General features: G+C 42.3%; 1 protein-coding gene across 1 annotated transcript in view; it reads right to left on the reverse strand.

The window, feature by feature from the left end:
* Positions 1 to 9,041, reverse strand: part of ddah1 (dimethylarginine dimethylaminohydrolase 1) — a 152,228-nt gene extending 143,187 nt beyond the window's left edge. Inside the window, exon 1 of the mRNA XM_036978598.1 lies at positions 8,433 to 9,041. Within this exon, the coding sequence (XP_036834493.1) occupies positions 8,433 to 8,726 (294 nt within the window). The 5' untranslated portion in view covers positions 8,727 to 9,041. The remainder of the gene's footprint in view (positions 1 to 8,432) is intronic.
* Positions 9,042 to 12,742: the final 3,701 nt, after the last annotated feature.

A 12,742-nucleotide genomic window follows, 5' to 3' on the forward strand; every position in this document is an offset into this window, starting at 1 on the left:
CACACATTTCTTCACACAGGGTCGTGGGGTGAGACAGGGATGCAGCTTAAGCCCCACCCTCTTCAACATATATATCAACGAATTGGCGCGGGCACTAGAAAAGTCTGCAGCACCCGGCCTCACCCTACTAGAATCCGAAGTCAAATGTCTGCTGTTTGCTGATGATCTGGTGCTTCTGTCACCAACCAAGGAGGGCCTACAGCAGCACCTAGATCTTTTGCACAGATTCTGTCAGACCTGGGCCCTGACAGTATATCTCAGTAAGACCAAAATAATGGTGTTCCAAAAAAGGTCCAGTCACCAGGACCACAAATAAGAACTCCATCTAGACACTGTTGCCCTAGAGCACACAAAAAACTATACATACCTTGGCCTAAACATCAGCGCCACAGGTAACTTCCACAAAGCTGTGAACGATCTGAGAGACAAGGCAAGAAGGGCATTCTATGCTATCAAAAGGAACATAAATTTCAACATACCAATTAGGATTTGGCTAAAAAATACTTGAATCAGTCATAGAGCCCATTGCCCTTTATGGTTGTGAGGTCTGGGGTCCGCTCACCAACCAAGACTTCACAAAATGGGACAAACACCAAATTGAGACTCTGCATACAGAATTCTGAAAAAATATCCTCTGTGTACAACGTAGAACACCAAATAATGCATGCAGAGCAGAATTAGGCCGATACCCACTAATTATCAAAATTCAGAAAAGAGCCGTTAAATTCTATAACCACCTAAAAGGAAGCGATTCCCAAATCTTCCATAACAAAGCCATCACCTACAGAGAGATGAACCTGGAGAAGAGTCCCCTAAGCAAGCCGGTCCTGGGGTTCTGTACACAAACACAAACACACCCTACAGAGCCCCAGGACAACAGCACAATTAGACCCAACCAAATCATGAGAAAACAAAAAGATAATTACTTGACACATTGGAAAGAATTAACAAAAAAACAGAGCAAACTAGAATGCTATTTGGCCCTACACAGAGAGTACACAGCGGCAGAATACCTGACCACTGTGACTGATCCAAAATTAAGGAAAGCTTTGACTATGTACAGACTCAGTGAGCATAGCCTTGCTATTGAGAAAGGCCGTCGTAGGCAGACATGGCTCTCAAGAGAAGACAGGCTATGTGCTCACTGCCCACAAAATGAGGTGGAAACTGAGCTGCACTTCCTAACCTCCTGCCCAATGTATGACCATATTAGAAAGACATATTTCCCTCAGATTACACAGATCCACAAAGAATTCGAAAACAAATCCAATTTTGATAAACTCCCATATCTACTGGGTGAAATTCCACAGTGTGCCATCACAGCAGCAAGATTTGTGACCTGTTGCCACGAGAAAAGGGCAACCAGTGAAGAACAAACACCATTGTAAATACAACCCATATTTATGCTTATTTATTTTATCTTGTGTACTTCAACCATTTGTACATTGTTAAAACACTGTATATATATATATATATATATATATATATATATATAATATGACATTTGTTAATGTCTTTATTGTTTTGAAACTTCTGTATGTGTAATGTTTATAGTTAATTTTTATTGTTTATTTCACTTTTGTATATTATCTACCTCACTTGCTTTGGCAATGTTAACACGTTTCCCATGCCAATAAAGCCCATTGAATTGAATTGAATTGAGAGGAGAGAGAGCGAGATCTAGAGAGAGAGAGAGGAGAGAGAGAGCGATCTAGAGAGAGAGAGAGAGAGAGAGAGGAGAGAGAGCGAGATCTAGAGAGAGAGAGAGAGAGAGAGAGAGGAGAGCGAGAGAGAGATAGAGAGAGCGAGAGATCTAGAGAGAGCAGAGAGAGAGAGAAAAGGAGAAAGAGAGAGAACGAAAGAACAAATGATATAGTCAGCTACGAGTACAATAACACTCAACCCAAACAACTCTGCTCTGCCTAAACTATCCCAGGTTTGGATAATTGAGCCTCAGTGATCTTTGTTCTTCTTTCTTCTCATAAGCTGAGTTAATAAGCTCAGTAAAACAGGAAATTGAGAAGTTCTGAGTGTTACTAGATAAGAGCTTCTCTGAATGATATTCTGCCAACAGCTGCATCACACACTATTCATTTATTAATATTTTTGGCATGGCCTATTATAGTGATAAGGGATTGGAATTTGATTAAGAGTAGATCAGTTTTACTGATAGCTAATGTCTGCTCTCTCTGGCAATTGTTGCCTCCCTGACCTTCAACTGTCACTTCAGTTTTTGTACTAATATGTATAATTCATATGCCAGAGTCAATAAGAGCCAAGGAAGACATCTCCTTTGACGAGGCCATTGACGTCAACATGGAAGGTTTCAACTACACACACAAACATATACAATCACACACGACACGCATTCTTGCTCGGTTCCACACACACACACGTACGCATGCATGCACACTCACACTATTCCTTGAGGTCTGAAAGCCACATGAGTAATACAATCCTAATGCACTCATAACTGAGAGTATCCATCAATATCGATCGATAAGGCCCCTGACCAAGAAATCTATCTCAATGTTGCTGCTGCTGTCAGAGCTAATGGTTCAGATAGGACTTCTTAATTAGACTGGGTTGGACAGGACTTCTTAATTAGACTGGGTTGGACAGGACTTCTTAATTAGACTGGGTTGGACAGGACTTCTTAATTAGACTGGGTTGGACAGGACTTCTTAATTAGACTGGGTTGGACAGGACATCTTAATTAGACTGGGTTGGACAGGACTTCTTAATTAGGCTGGGTTGGACAGGACTTCTTAATTAGACTGGGTTGGACAGGACTTCTTAATTAGACTGGGTTGGACAGGACTTCTTAATTAGGCTGGGTTGGACAGGACTTCTTAATTAGACTGGGTTGGACAGGACTTCTTAATTAGACTGGGTTGGACAGGACTTCTTAATTAGACTGGGTTGGACAGGACTTCTTAATTAGACTGGGTTGGACAGGACATCTTAATTAGACTGGGTTGGACAGGACTTCTTAATTAGGCTGGGTTGGACAGGACTTCTTAATTAGACTGGGTTGGACAGGACTTCTTAATTAGACTGGGTTGGACAGGACTTCTTAATTAGACTGGGTTGGACAGGACTTCTTAATTAGACTGGGTTGGACAGGACTTCTTAATTAGACTGGGTTGGACAGGACTTCTTAATTAGGCTGGGTTGGACAGGACTTATTAATTAGACTGGGTTGGACAGGACTTCTTAATTAGACTGGGTTGGACAGGACTTCTTAATTAGGCTGGGTTGGACAGGACTTCTTAATTAGACTGGGTTGGACAGGACTTCTTAATTAGGCTGGGTTGGACAGGACTTCTTAATTAGACTGGGTTGGACAGGACTTCTTAATTAGACTGGGTTGGACAGGACTTCTTAATTAGGCTGGGTTGGACAGGACTTCTTAATTAGGCTGGGTTGGACAGGACTTCTTAATTAGACTGGGTTGGACAGGACGTCTTAATTAGACTGGGTTGGACAGGACTTCTTAATTAGGCTGGGTTGGACAGGACTTCTTAATTAGGCTGGGTTGGACAGGACTTCTTAATTAGACTGGGTTGGACAGGACTTCTTAATTAGGCTGGGTTGGACAGGACTTCTTAATTAGACTGGGTTGGACAGGACTTCTTAATTAGACTGGGTTGGACAGGACTTCTTAATTAGACTGGGTTGGACAGGACTTCTTAATTAGACTGGGTTGGACAGGACTTCTTAATTAGACTGGGTTGGACAGGACTTCTTAATTAGACTGGGTTGGACAGGACTTCTTAATTAGGCTGGGTTGGACAGGACTTCTTAATTAGGCTGGGTTGGACAGGACTTCTTAATTAGGCTGGGTTGGACAGGACTTCTTAATTAGGCTGGGTTGGACAGGACTTCTTAATTAGGCTGGGTTGGACAGGACTTCTTAATTAGGCTGGGTTGGACAGGACTTCTTAATTAGGCTGGGTTGGACAGGACTTCTTAATTAGGCTGGGTTGGACAGGACTTCTTAATTAGGCTGGGTTGGACAGGACTTCTTAATTAGGCTGGGTTGGACAGGACTTCTTAATTAGGCTGGGTTGGACAGGACTTCTTAATTAGGCTGGGTTGGACAGGGCCCAGCCATGCAGACACTTCATATCATTGATATGAAATCTATTGCAGAGGCCTTGAGCTGTGCACTTTTTCTACTCCATCCGATTCAAGGTGAGTTCTTGTGAGGAGATTACAGTACGTTCACAGTGACAACTTCTGGCGTGTTTTAATGAATGAGTTTTAAAACAGTAAAAACGCAGTCTAACTTTACTTAGATGTTAATAAAAGGCTATGCTCTTCAGACATCATCATAGTAATTATAACAAACTTGACTTATGAAACAGGCTTTAAAAGGGAATCGCTGTCACGCTTGTGATATTTTGTTTCTGTTGCTGAGAACACATGGAACACAGAACAAGGGAAACCCTTTGTTAGAGGGGACTACATTAAACCAACACAACCCTTGGCCTGTCACACACACACATCAGCTGTTTTACCCACAGACAGGCACACAAGGACACACAACTCTGTGAGAGAAGAGTCAGTGGGAATCCATATCAAATGCAACTCCCATTGCGTAACCAACAGCCAAAACCAACTGAAGGGTAAACTCCACAGTTATGCAAGCGCAACAGATGAGATAGTGTGATAATTGTTGCATTGGGAGAGGAAACTTTGCCTGCAGCAGACCTTTACATGCTGGGACAAATGTGTCAAACACTTTCACAATGTTTGAGCTGCACTTGATGTAGTTCGCCCAGATGCCAGTACAATTAAACTATTGTAATAGCCCAAAAAGTGCAAACTCCAAGCTAAATCAAGCACATCTCAATAATCAGATTTGATTTCTATGCATTTGACCCAGGCCTGGTATTGGGTGACTTAATGTACCACCTGAATGTCCCGTGGTTTGTTCCAAATGATAAATGTTGAGTGAACCCACCCAGTTCATAACTAACCAGAATTAACAGCTAGGAACCAAAGGTCAATGTCTGTTATCAGAAATCCTGAACTCTGCCAAACAAACACCTTATATTCCTTTTGGACTTCTTTATATACTAAAGGCAGGTGTGAAAGTAAGCCAATACGGTCCGGCAAAATATATAGTGGGGGTACGCCGTACCCGTAAATCACAATAATTAACACAAAATGCCAAGGAAACTACAGCATAGACGATTACGCCATTATCTAACATTACTGCATGTCAGCTGCATGAAAAATGTGTGGTACACGCTCTTAAATGTTCTTACAGTGGAGATGAGTGGCTGACACCGAGACACTGTGGAGAGCAATGTATGCACCAATTCAGGCTACAAGTGTAGGCCTAATGAAAATAGCAGAATGTCATTACAGTACACATTTAGGTGTTTTGTAACAGATGAGCAATGATTGGATACTGAAATTATTTTGAGTGGACAAAAGCGCGCGGGTAGCCTACAGGAGGGCTTTTTTGAAGTGATTGTTTTACAAACAGATTTAAACATGACTGGTTGTGTTTACGTTACATTAAAAGGTAATACATGTTAAAAGTTATATGACAAATGTACTAGGACTACCAGGCCCACAGAAATCCTATGAAATGAATAGAGATTCTATAAGTAATTCTATGATTACACCGAGGCTATAAAGAAAGTGTTTGCATGCATCACCTTGCACACACAGGGAGAACGTAGCGGTAAGAAATGAAATCTACCTTCACACCTGAATAAAGGTACTGGAGTAGATTCCATTTGGATTATTAATCTCACATTGACTACCGTAATGGGTTTATATACCAATTTTACAATGAAATGATATTAGTTGAAGAAGCCTCTGGACTTCACAAGGATAAACCAGAGCATACATTCTGCCACCGGTTTAATCTTGGTAAAGCTCATCTAAACCTCTGAAGTAAAGAGCATACAGTAGAAATAGCTTCCACCATTGGGTTACATGAGACCAGGATTTATTATCGTATGATCTTTCTGGACTGAACTGGAGGAACCCTTTGGGCGTAGTCCTCATCAGTCTGTTAGTAAAACAAATGTTAAGTTCTCTTCTTAGGTCTTTTAAGGATTGCTTACGCAACAAGCAGTCAGTTTATCTCTCTATCTCGACAGTGCCTCTCATCAGAGCACTAATCTATCACACATTTTAGGGCAAATCCCTATTACTGATGAAACTGGTAGAAACCGGAAATCTATAGGAAGTCAAGTACATCTAACCAGTATATGTGGCAGTCACAAATGACTAGCTGAGAGAGCTAGGTTCTGGGATACAGAGAAGGATCAGAAGACTGCCGTTTCTTCCCCATCGCCCAGCCAATAAAGCTTGGTTAAACCAGTGAATGCTGCGCCCATGGTGTCACACACACACACACACACCTATAGGCTATTATATATGAGCTCCTTACTGATGCTGCTGGTGGACTCATTTACCTCTGGGATTCTGAGATCAGAAGACAGAGGCTGGGCCAATTAGAGAGAAAACAGGCTGTTTGTTTGGCATTAGAAAGACAGGAAGAGAATCCACATTAAAGACTGTAGAGGCATGTTAAATAACCCTGAGGTCTAAACAGTAAATGTGTGGCGTGAAAGCGATTGATTCTTCTAACCCAGGTTAGAGGGGATGGCATTTGAAGTGTAACTATACCCTTCTTATGAATGTAACTGTAATCCATCCAGTCTTATTGGTACAACCTTTTATTGTGAGAGGCATTGGACAGCTTTTAAACACGTGTATCCAACCCGGGTAGTCCGTGGAGACTAAAAAGCATATTACTGTAGCTCACAGAACTAAACGCTGGGCTCTGGGAGCTAACACCAGTCTTCAGGTCTATTAACGCAGGGATAGTTCACTCATCCACCTCTGCTAGACTTCACAACCTCTGTAACCCCCAGCAGCTGTTTGATTCAAGTCACGGCACCAATGTGACCAACCATATATCGATAATACTTAAACTTGGTAGGGCATTACGACTCTTTATGGCATGGTCATAAAGACTTCATGAATGCTAAATGTCACGTTATCACAAATCTCAAAGCAAACAATACATTTTCCATTGGATGCAGCAATACACCTTTAAAAAAAATTTAACCTTTATTTAACTAGGCAAGTCAGTTAAGAACAAATTCTTATTTACAATGACGGCCTACACCGGCCAAACCCAGACGAGGCTGGGCCAATTGTGTGCCACCCTATGGGACTCCCAATCACAGCCGGTTGTGATACAGCCTGGATTCAAACCAGGGTGTCTGTAGTGACACCTCTTGCACTGAGATACAGTGCCTTAGACCGCTGTGCCACTCGGGAGCCCTACATTACATGGAGACACTAGTCAGATCCAAAATAGTCCTGCTGACCAAACCTTTGACCAATACATGTCCTGTATGTGGAGAGCCATCATGATTACCAGGAGGTTTACAGATCTCCAACTGGTGTGGACTGGGCCCATTAGCAGCCCCAGAGCCCAGCAGAGGTGACTGATGCGATACGACATGGGCTTTCACTGAGCCCGTCCGACCGTCAAACACGCTGTCACCACACAGACAACATGGAACCACACAGTCAGTCTGCAGCCCACGGTGCCCATAAATACTGTTTATATTCAGTCTTCTTTATTAGGGTACACAATTAAGTAAACAGGCAGTAAAACCCCCCCTGTCCATAGCCTGCTGTTTGTACATGCATAACTTATTGGTGTAAGGGTATGTAGTTCATAATGTGGACATACTCATACGGCATATGGGGAAAAGATGATGAGGAAATTATGGGGAAGAGATTGGATTGACATGCTTTGCACTAATCTGCGCCAATAGTTCTCTGCCTAGGAATTATGACTGTTTCAATGAATGCATCTATTTTCACTGGTCAGATGATGACATCCACATGCCTCCTCATTACTGAATGTGCTCTAGTACTGTTCGCAAACAGGAAATCACAGACTACAACCCAGTATCTGTTGACAGCTCACATCTGACTAGACAGCTGTCAGTATTACCCATATCAAAGGTTTTGGTAGAAAACAGTTTTTATAAAGAATCGCATTTTCCATCACACATCATGTAGCTAGAGAACTATGCTCATAATGTACTCTATTGTTATAACAGACAAATGTTGTACTTCTGCCAGGAATCAGGACATAAATTAAAACTTAAGTTGGACAGTGGTCCTCGCGTGACCATATCTGGTCGTCTTTCCAGGGCGTTTCCATTCTGATGATGGCTAATCACACATCCCTTCCTTTGTATAGGCTACCGTTACATCGTAGCCATACGACCTCGATATGGCGCTCTGACAGTGATACATATTCCATGCATCATGAACCAAAGATGACAACAGTAGACCATAGATTTATAGATCCATACTTGAAATAAGCACATGGTCAACAGTCATGTTTTTCTAAAATAAATAGATACTATATTTACCTCTTTCCTTCTGCTCTCTGCCCCGGGTCTGGTGATCAGAGCCGTGTCACCGCAAACCACAGCAGCATCCTCCACGAACACACAGTCCGGGAGAGACTCGTCGGCGGGGAGTTCAATCACCTCCAGCCCGAGTTTCTGCTTCAGAACCCCGACGTATACCTCATGTTCTCTCTGAGCTTTCTCCAGGTCCACGTCCGAAACGTTCATCCTCAGTGCCTCTTTAGCAAGGGAAGAGGGGATAGCTCGAACAACGGCGTGAGTGAAGTTACCAAAATCTGCCATCACACCAGCCATGTTCCGTTGATTGTTGTTATCCACAAATTGCTCAAACAAATAGCTCGAACAGTAGGCTATTCTAAATATATGAGAGCGAATGTTGTGGGTGTCTCTCTGTTGATTTAGCTTTGTTCGTTTTTTATTCTTTTGGTTCTTTTTTTATTTACTAAACTGACAGCTCAACTCAAACAGGCAACAAACAAGAGACAACGGTTTGATGACGTGCATTAACGTACAATCACGTGAACGAATGTAACCCGCTAGTATCGTTTCCCGGTGAAGCCACAGCTCAGCCCGACATGTGACAGACAATGTGGCTCGTAAACAGCACAATCAGATTGAGACGCTCTGGCTGGCGCTCAGTTACTTTGTAACAACTTTCTATTACTTTGTAACATGTTCTATCATCGACGAACAAATGGGTTACAAACTCACCACAATGTCTTTACATAAAATAATGTCAGTTAAGGCTAGTGCATAATCATTAATCAAACCGTTATTAAAATGTAGGCTACAGCCACGTGAGTGTTTCACAGTCTTTTCATTCAAAGAGCAAATCTTTATTAATGTGTACATTTCATAACCATATTTTGCAAAAGTTGATTTAAAGATCATGGTCACTGTCATCTCTGGCGTATTATTGCAATAGGCCTGCCTACCTGCCAGTTTAGCAAGTGCCAATGCCAAAGCAAAACAAAATACAATTTTCTGTAATTTTTTCATGTAAGATAAATTTATATGGGTGTTATGAAACCATTGAGCTCTCAACCATTGACAGTAATTTCCTGACAATAACCCCTCCTCCACCATCAGTCAGACATCGGAGATTCCCAAAGATTGGAAAGCAGCTGCGGTCATCCCCCTCTTCAAAGAGGGGGAGACTCTTGACCCAAACTGCTACAGACCTCTATCTATCCTACCCTGCCTTTCTAAGGTCTTCGAAAGCCAAGTCAACAAACATATTACCGACAATTTCGAATCTCACCATACCTTCTCTGCTATGCAATCTGGTTTCAGAGCTGGTCATGGGTGCACCTCAGCCACGCTCAAGGTCCTAAACAATATCTTAACCGCCATCGATAAGAAACATTACCGTGCAGCCGTATTCATTGATCTGGCCAAGGCTTTCGACTCTGTCAATCACCACATCCTCATCGGCAGACTCGACAGCCTTGGTTTCTCAAATGATTGTTGATTGACAGAGATTGGTTCACCAACTACTTCTATGATAGAGTTCAGTGTGTCAAATCCGAGGGTCTGCTGTCCGGACCTCTGGCAGTCTCTATGGGGGTGCCACAGGGTTCAATTCTTGGACCGACTCTCTTCTCTGTATACATCAATGATGTCGCTCTTGCTGCTGGTGAGTCTCTGATCCACCTCTACGCAGACGACACCATTCTGTATACTTCTGGCCCTTCTTTGGACACTGTGTTAACAACCCTCCAGGCAAGCTTCAATGCCATACAACTCTCCTTCCGTGGCCTCTAATTGCTCTTAAATACAAGTAAAACTAAATGCATGCTCTTCAACCGATCGCTGCCTGCACCTGCCCGCCTGTCCAACATCACTACTCTGGACGGCTCTGACATAGAATACGTGGACAACTACAAATACCTAGGTGTCTGGTTAGACTGTAAACTCTCCTTCCAGACCCACATCAAACATCTCCAATCAAAAGTTAAATCTAGAATTGGCTTCTTATTTTGCAACAAAGCATCCTTCACTCATGCTGCCAAACATAACCTTGTAAAACTGACCATCCTACCAATCCTCGACTTTGGCGATGTCATTTACAAAATAGCCTCCAATACCCTATTCAACAAATTGGATGCAGTCTATCACAGTGCAATCCGTTTTGTCACCAAAGCCCCATATACTACCCACCATTGCGACCTGTACGCTCTCGTTGGCTGGCCCTCGCTTCATACTCGTCACCAAACCCACTGTCATCCATGTCATCTACAAGACCCTGCTAGGTAAAGTCCCCCTTATCTCAGCTCGCTGGTCACCATAGCATCACCCACATGTAGCATGCGCTCCAGCAGGTATATCTCTCTGGTCACCCCAAAACCAATTCTTTCTTTGGCTGCCTCTCCTTCCAGTTCTCTGCTGCCAATGACTGGAACGATCTACAAAAATCTCTGAAACTGGAAACACTTACCTCCCTCACTAGCTTTAAGCACCAGCTGTCAGAGCAGCTCACAGATTACTGCACCTGTACATAGCCCACCTATAATTTAGCCCAAACAACTACCTCTTTCCCTACTGTATTTATTTATTTTGCTCCTTTGCACCCCATTATTTTTATTTCTACTTTGCACATTCTTCCACTGCAAATCTACCATTCCGGTGTTTTACTTGCTATATTGTATTTACTTTGCCACCATGGCCTTTTTTTGCCTTTACCTCCCTTATCTCACCTCATTTGCTCACATCGTATATAGACTTGTTTATACTGTATTATTGACTGTATGTTTGTTTTACTCCATGTGTAACTGTGTTGTTGTATGTTTCGAACTGCTTTGCTTTATCTTGGCCAGGTCGCAATTGTAAATGAGAACTTGTTCTCAACTTGCCTACCTGGTTAAATAAAGGTAAAAGAAAAAAAATCCCTGCTAAGAACAAAGCGCTTCTTTGACAAGCTATTCCAAGCCATGGTGCATTTCCACTACGGACTTACGCCAGTGGTTTACCCAAAAGGCTCAGACTCAATGGGCCATGGCCTCAGTGAACCTGCTCTGACTTGGAGTACTTTTCAGCTGTTAAGACATGGTTTAACACTTTCCACCATTAACACCTTCTCACAAAGAACTGTCTTGATGATGCAGAGGTTGTTGATTCTGCTCTTCACAAGTCCTCAGTGTCAGCCCCAGCTATACAGAAACAAAGTTACCAAAAAATAAAGCTAGAGCTTACATTACCATAATCACTTGTGACACACTGGTGCTGCACTGGAAAAAACACACCACTTTCCTATACAGTTACCTAATGGGGTTGAGTACAGCATCCCCCAGCATATCATCACAGTGTACGGCAATAATGGAACTACATATATTCACAGTGAACAAAACACATATTTATGAATGAATGGAATAACAGATTTCACATCCAAACTGAAATATGGACAAAGCACATATTTATGTTATATTGGTCGTCTTAATATAACAGTTGAAATCGGACGTTTACACACACCTTAGCCAAATACATTTAAACTCAGTTTTTCACAATTCCTAACATTTAATCCTAGTAAAAAGTCCCTTTCTTAGGTCAGTTAGGATCACCACGTTATTTTAAGAATGTGAAATGTCAGAATAATAGTAGAGAGAATTATTTATTTCAGATTTGATTTGTTTCATCACATTCCCAGTTGGGTCAGAAGTTTACATACACTCAATTAGTATTTGGTAGCATTGCCTTTCAATTGTTAAACTTAGGTCAAACGTTTTGGGTAGCCTTCCACAAGCTTTTCACAATAAGTGGGGTGAATTTTGTCCCATTCCTCCTGACAGAGCTGGTGTAACTGAGTCAGGTTTGTAGGCCTCTTTGCTCACACATGCTTTTTCAGTTCTGCCCACAAATGTTCTATAGGATTGAGGTCAGGGCTTTGTGATGGCCACTCCAATACCTTGACTTTGTGGTCCTTAAGCCATTTTGCCACAACTTTGGAAGTATGCTTGGGGTCATTGTCCATTTGGAAGACACATTTGCGACCATGCTTTAACTTCTTGACTGATGTCTTGAGATGTTGCTTCAATATATCCACATAATTTTCCATCCTCATGATGCCTTCAATTTTGTGAAGTGCACCAGTCCCTCCTGCAGCAAATCACCTCCACAACATGATGCTGCCACCCGGTGCTTCACGGTTGGGATGGTGTTCTTCGGCTTGCAAGCCTCCCCCTTTTTCCTCCAAACATAACAATGGTCATTATGGCCCAACAGTTTTATTTTTTTCATCAGACCAGAGGACATTTCTCCAAAAAGTTTGATATTTGTCCTTTTTTATGGCGGTTTTGGAGCAGTGGCTTCTTACT

The sequence above is a fragment of the Oncorhynchus mykiss genome, chromosome 5 (genome assembly GCF_013265735.2).
Source record: "Oncorhynchus mykiss isolate Arlee chromosome 5, USDA_OmykA_1.1, whole genome shotgun sequence".
Lineage (NCBI taxonomy): Eukaryota > Metazoa > Chordata > Actinopteri > Salmoniformes > Salmonidae > Oncorhynchus > Oncorhynchus mykiss.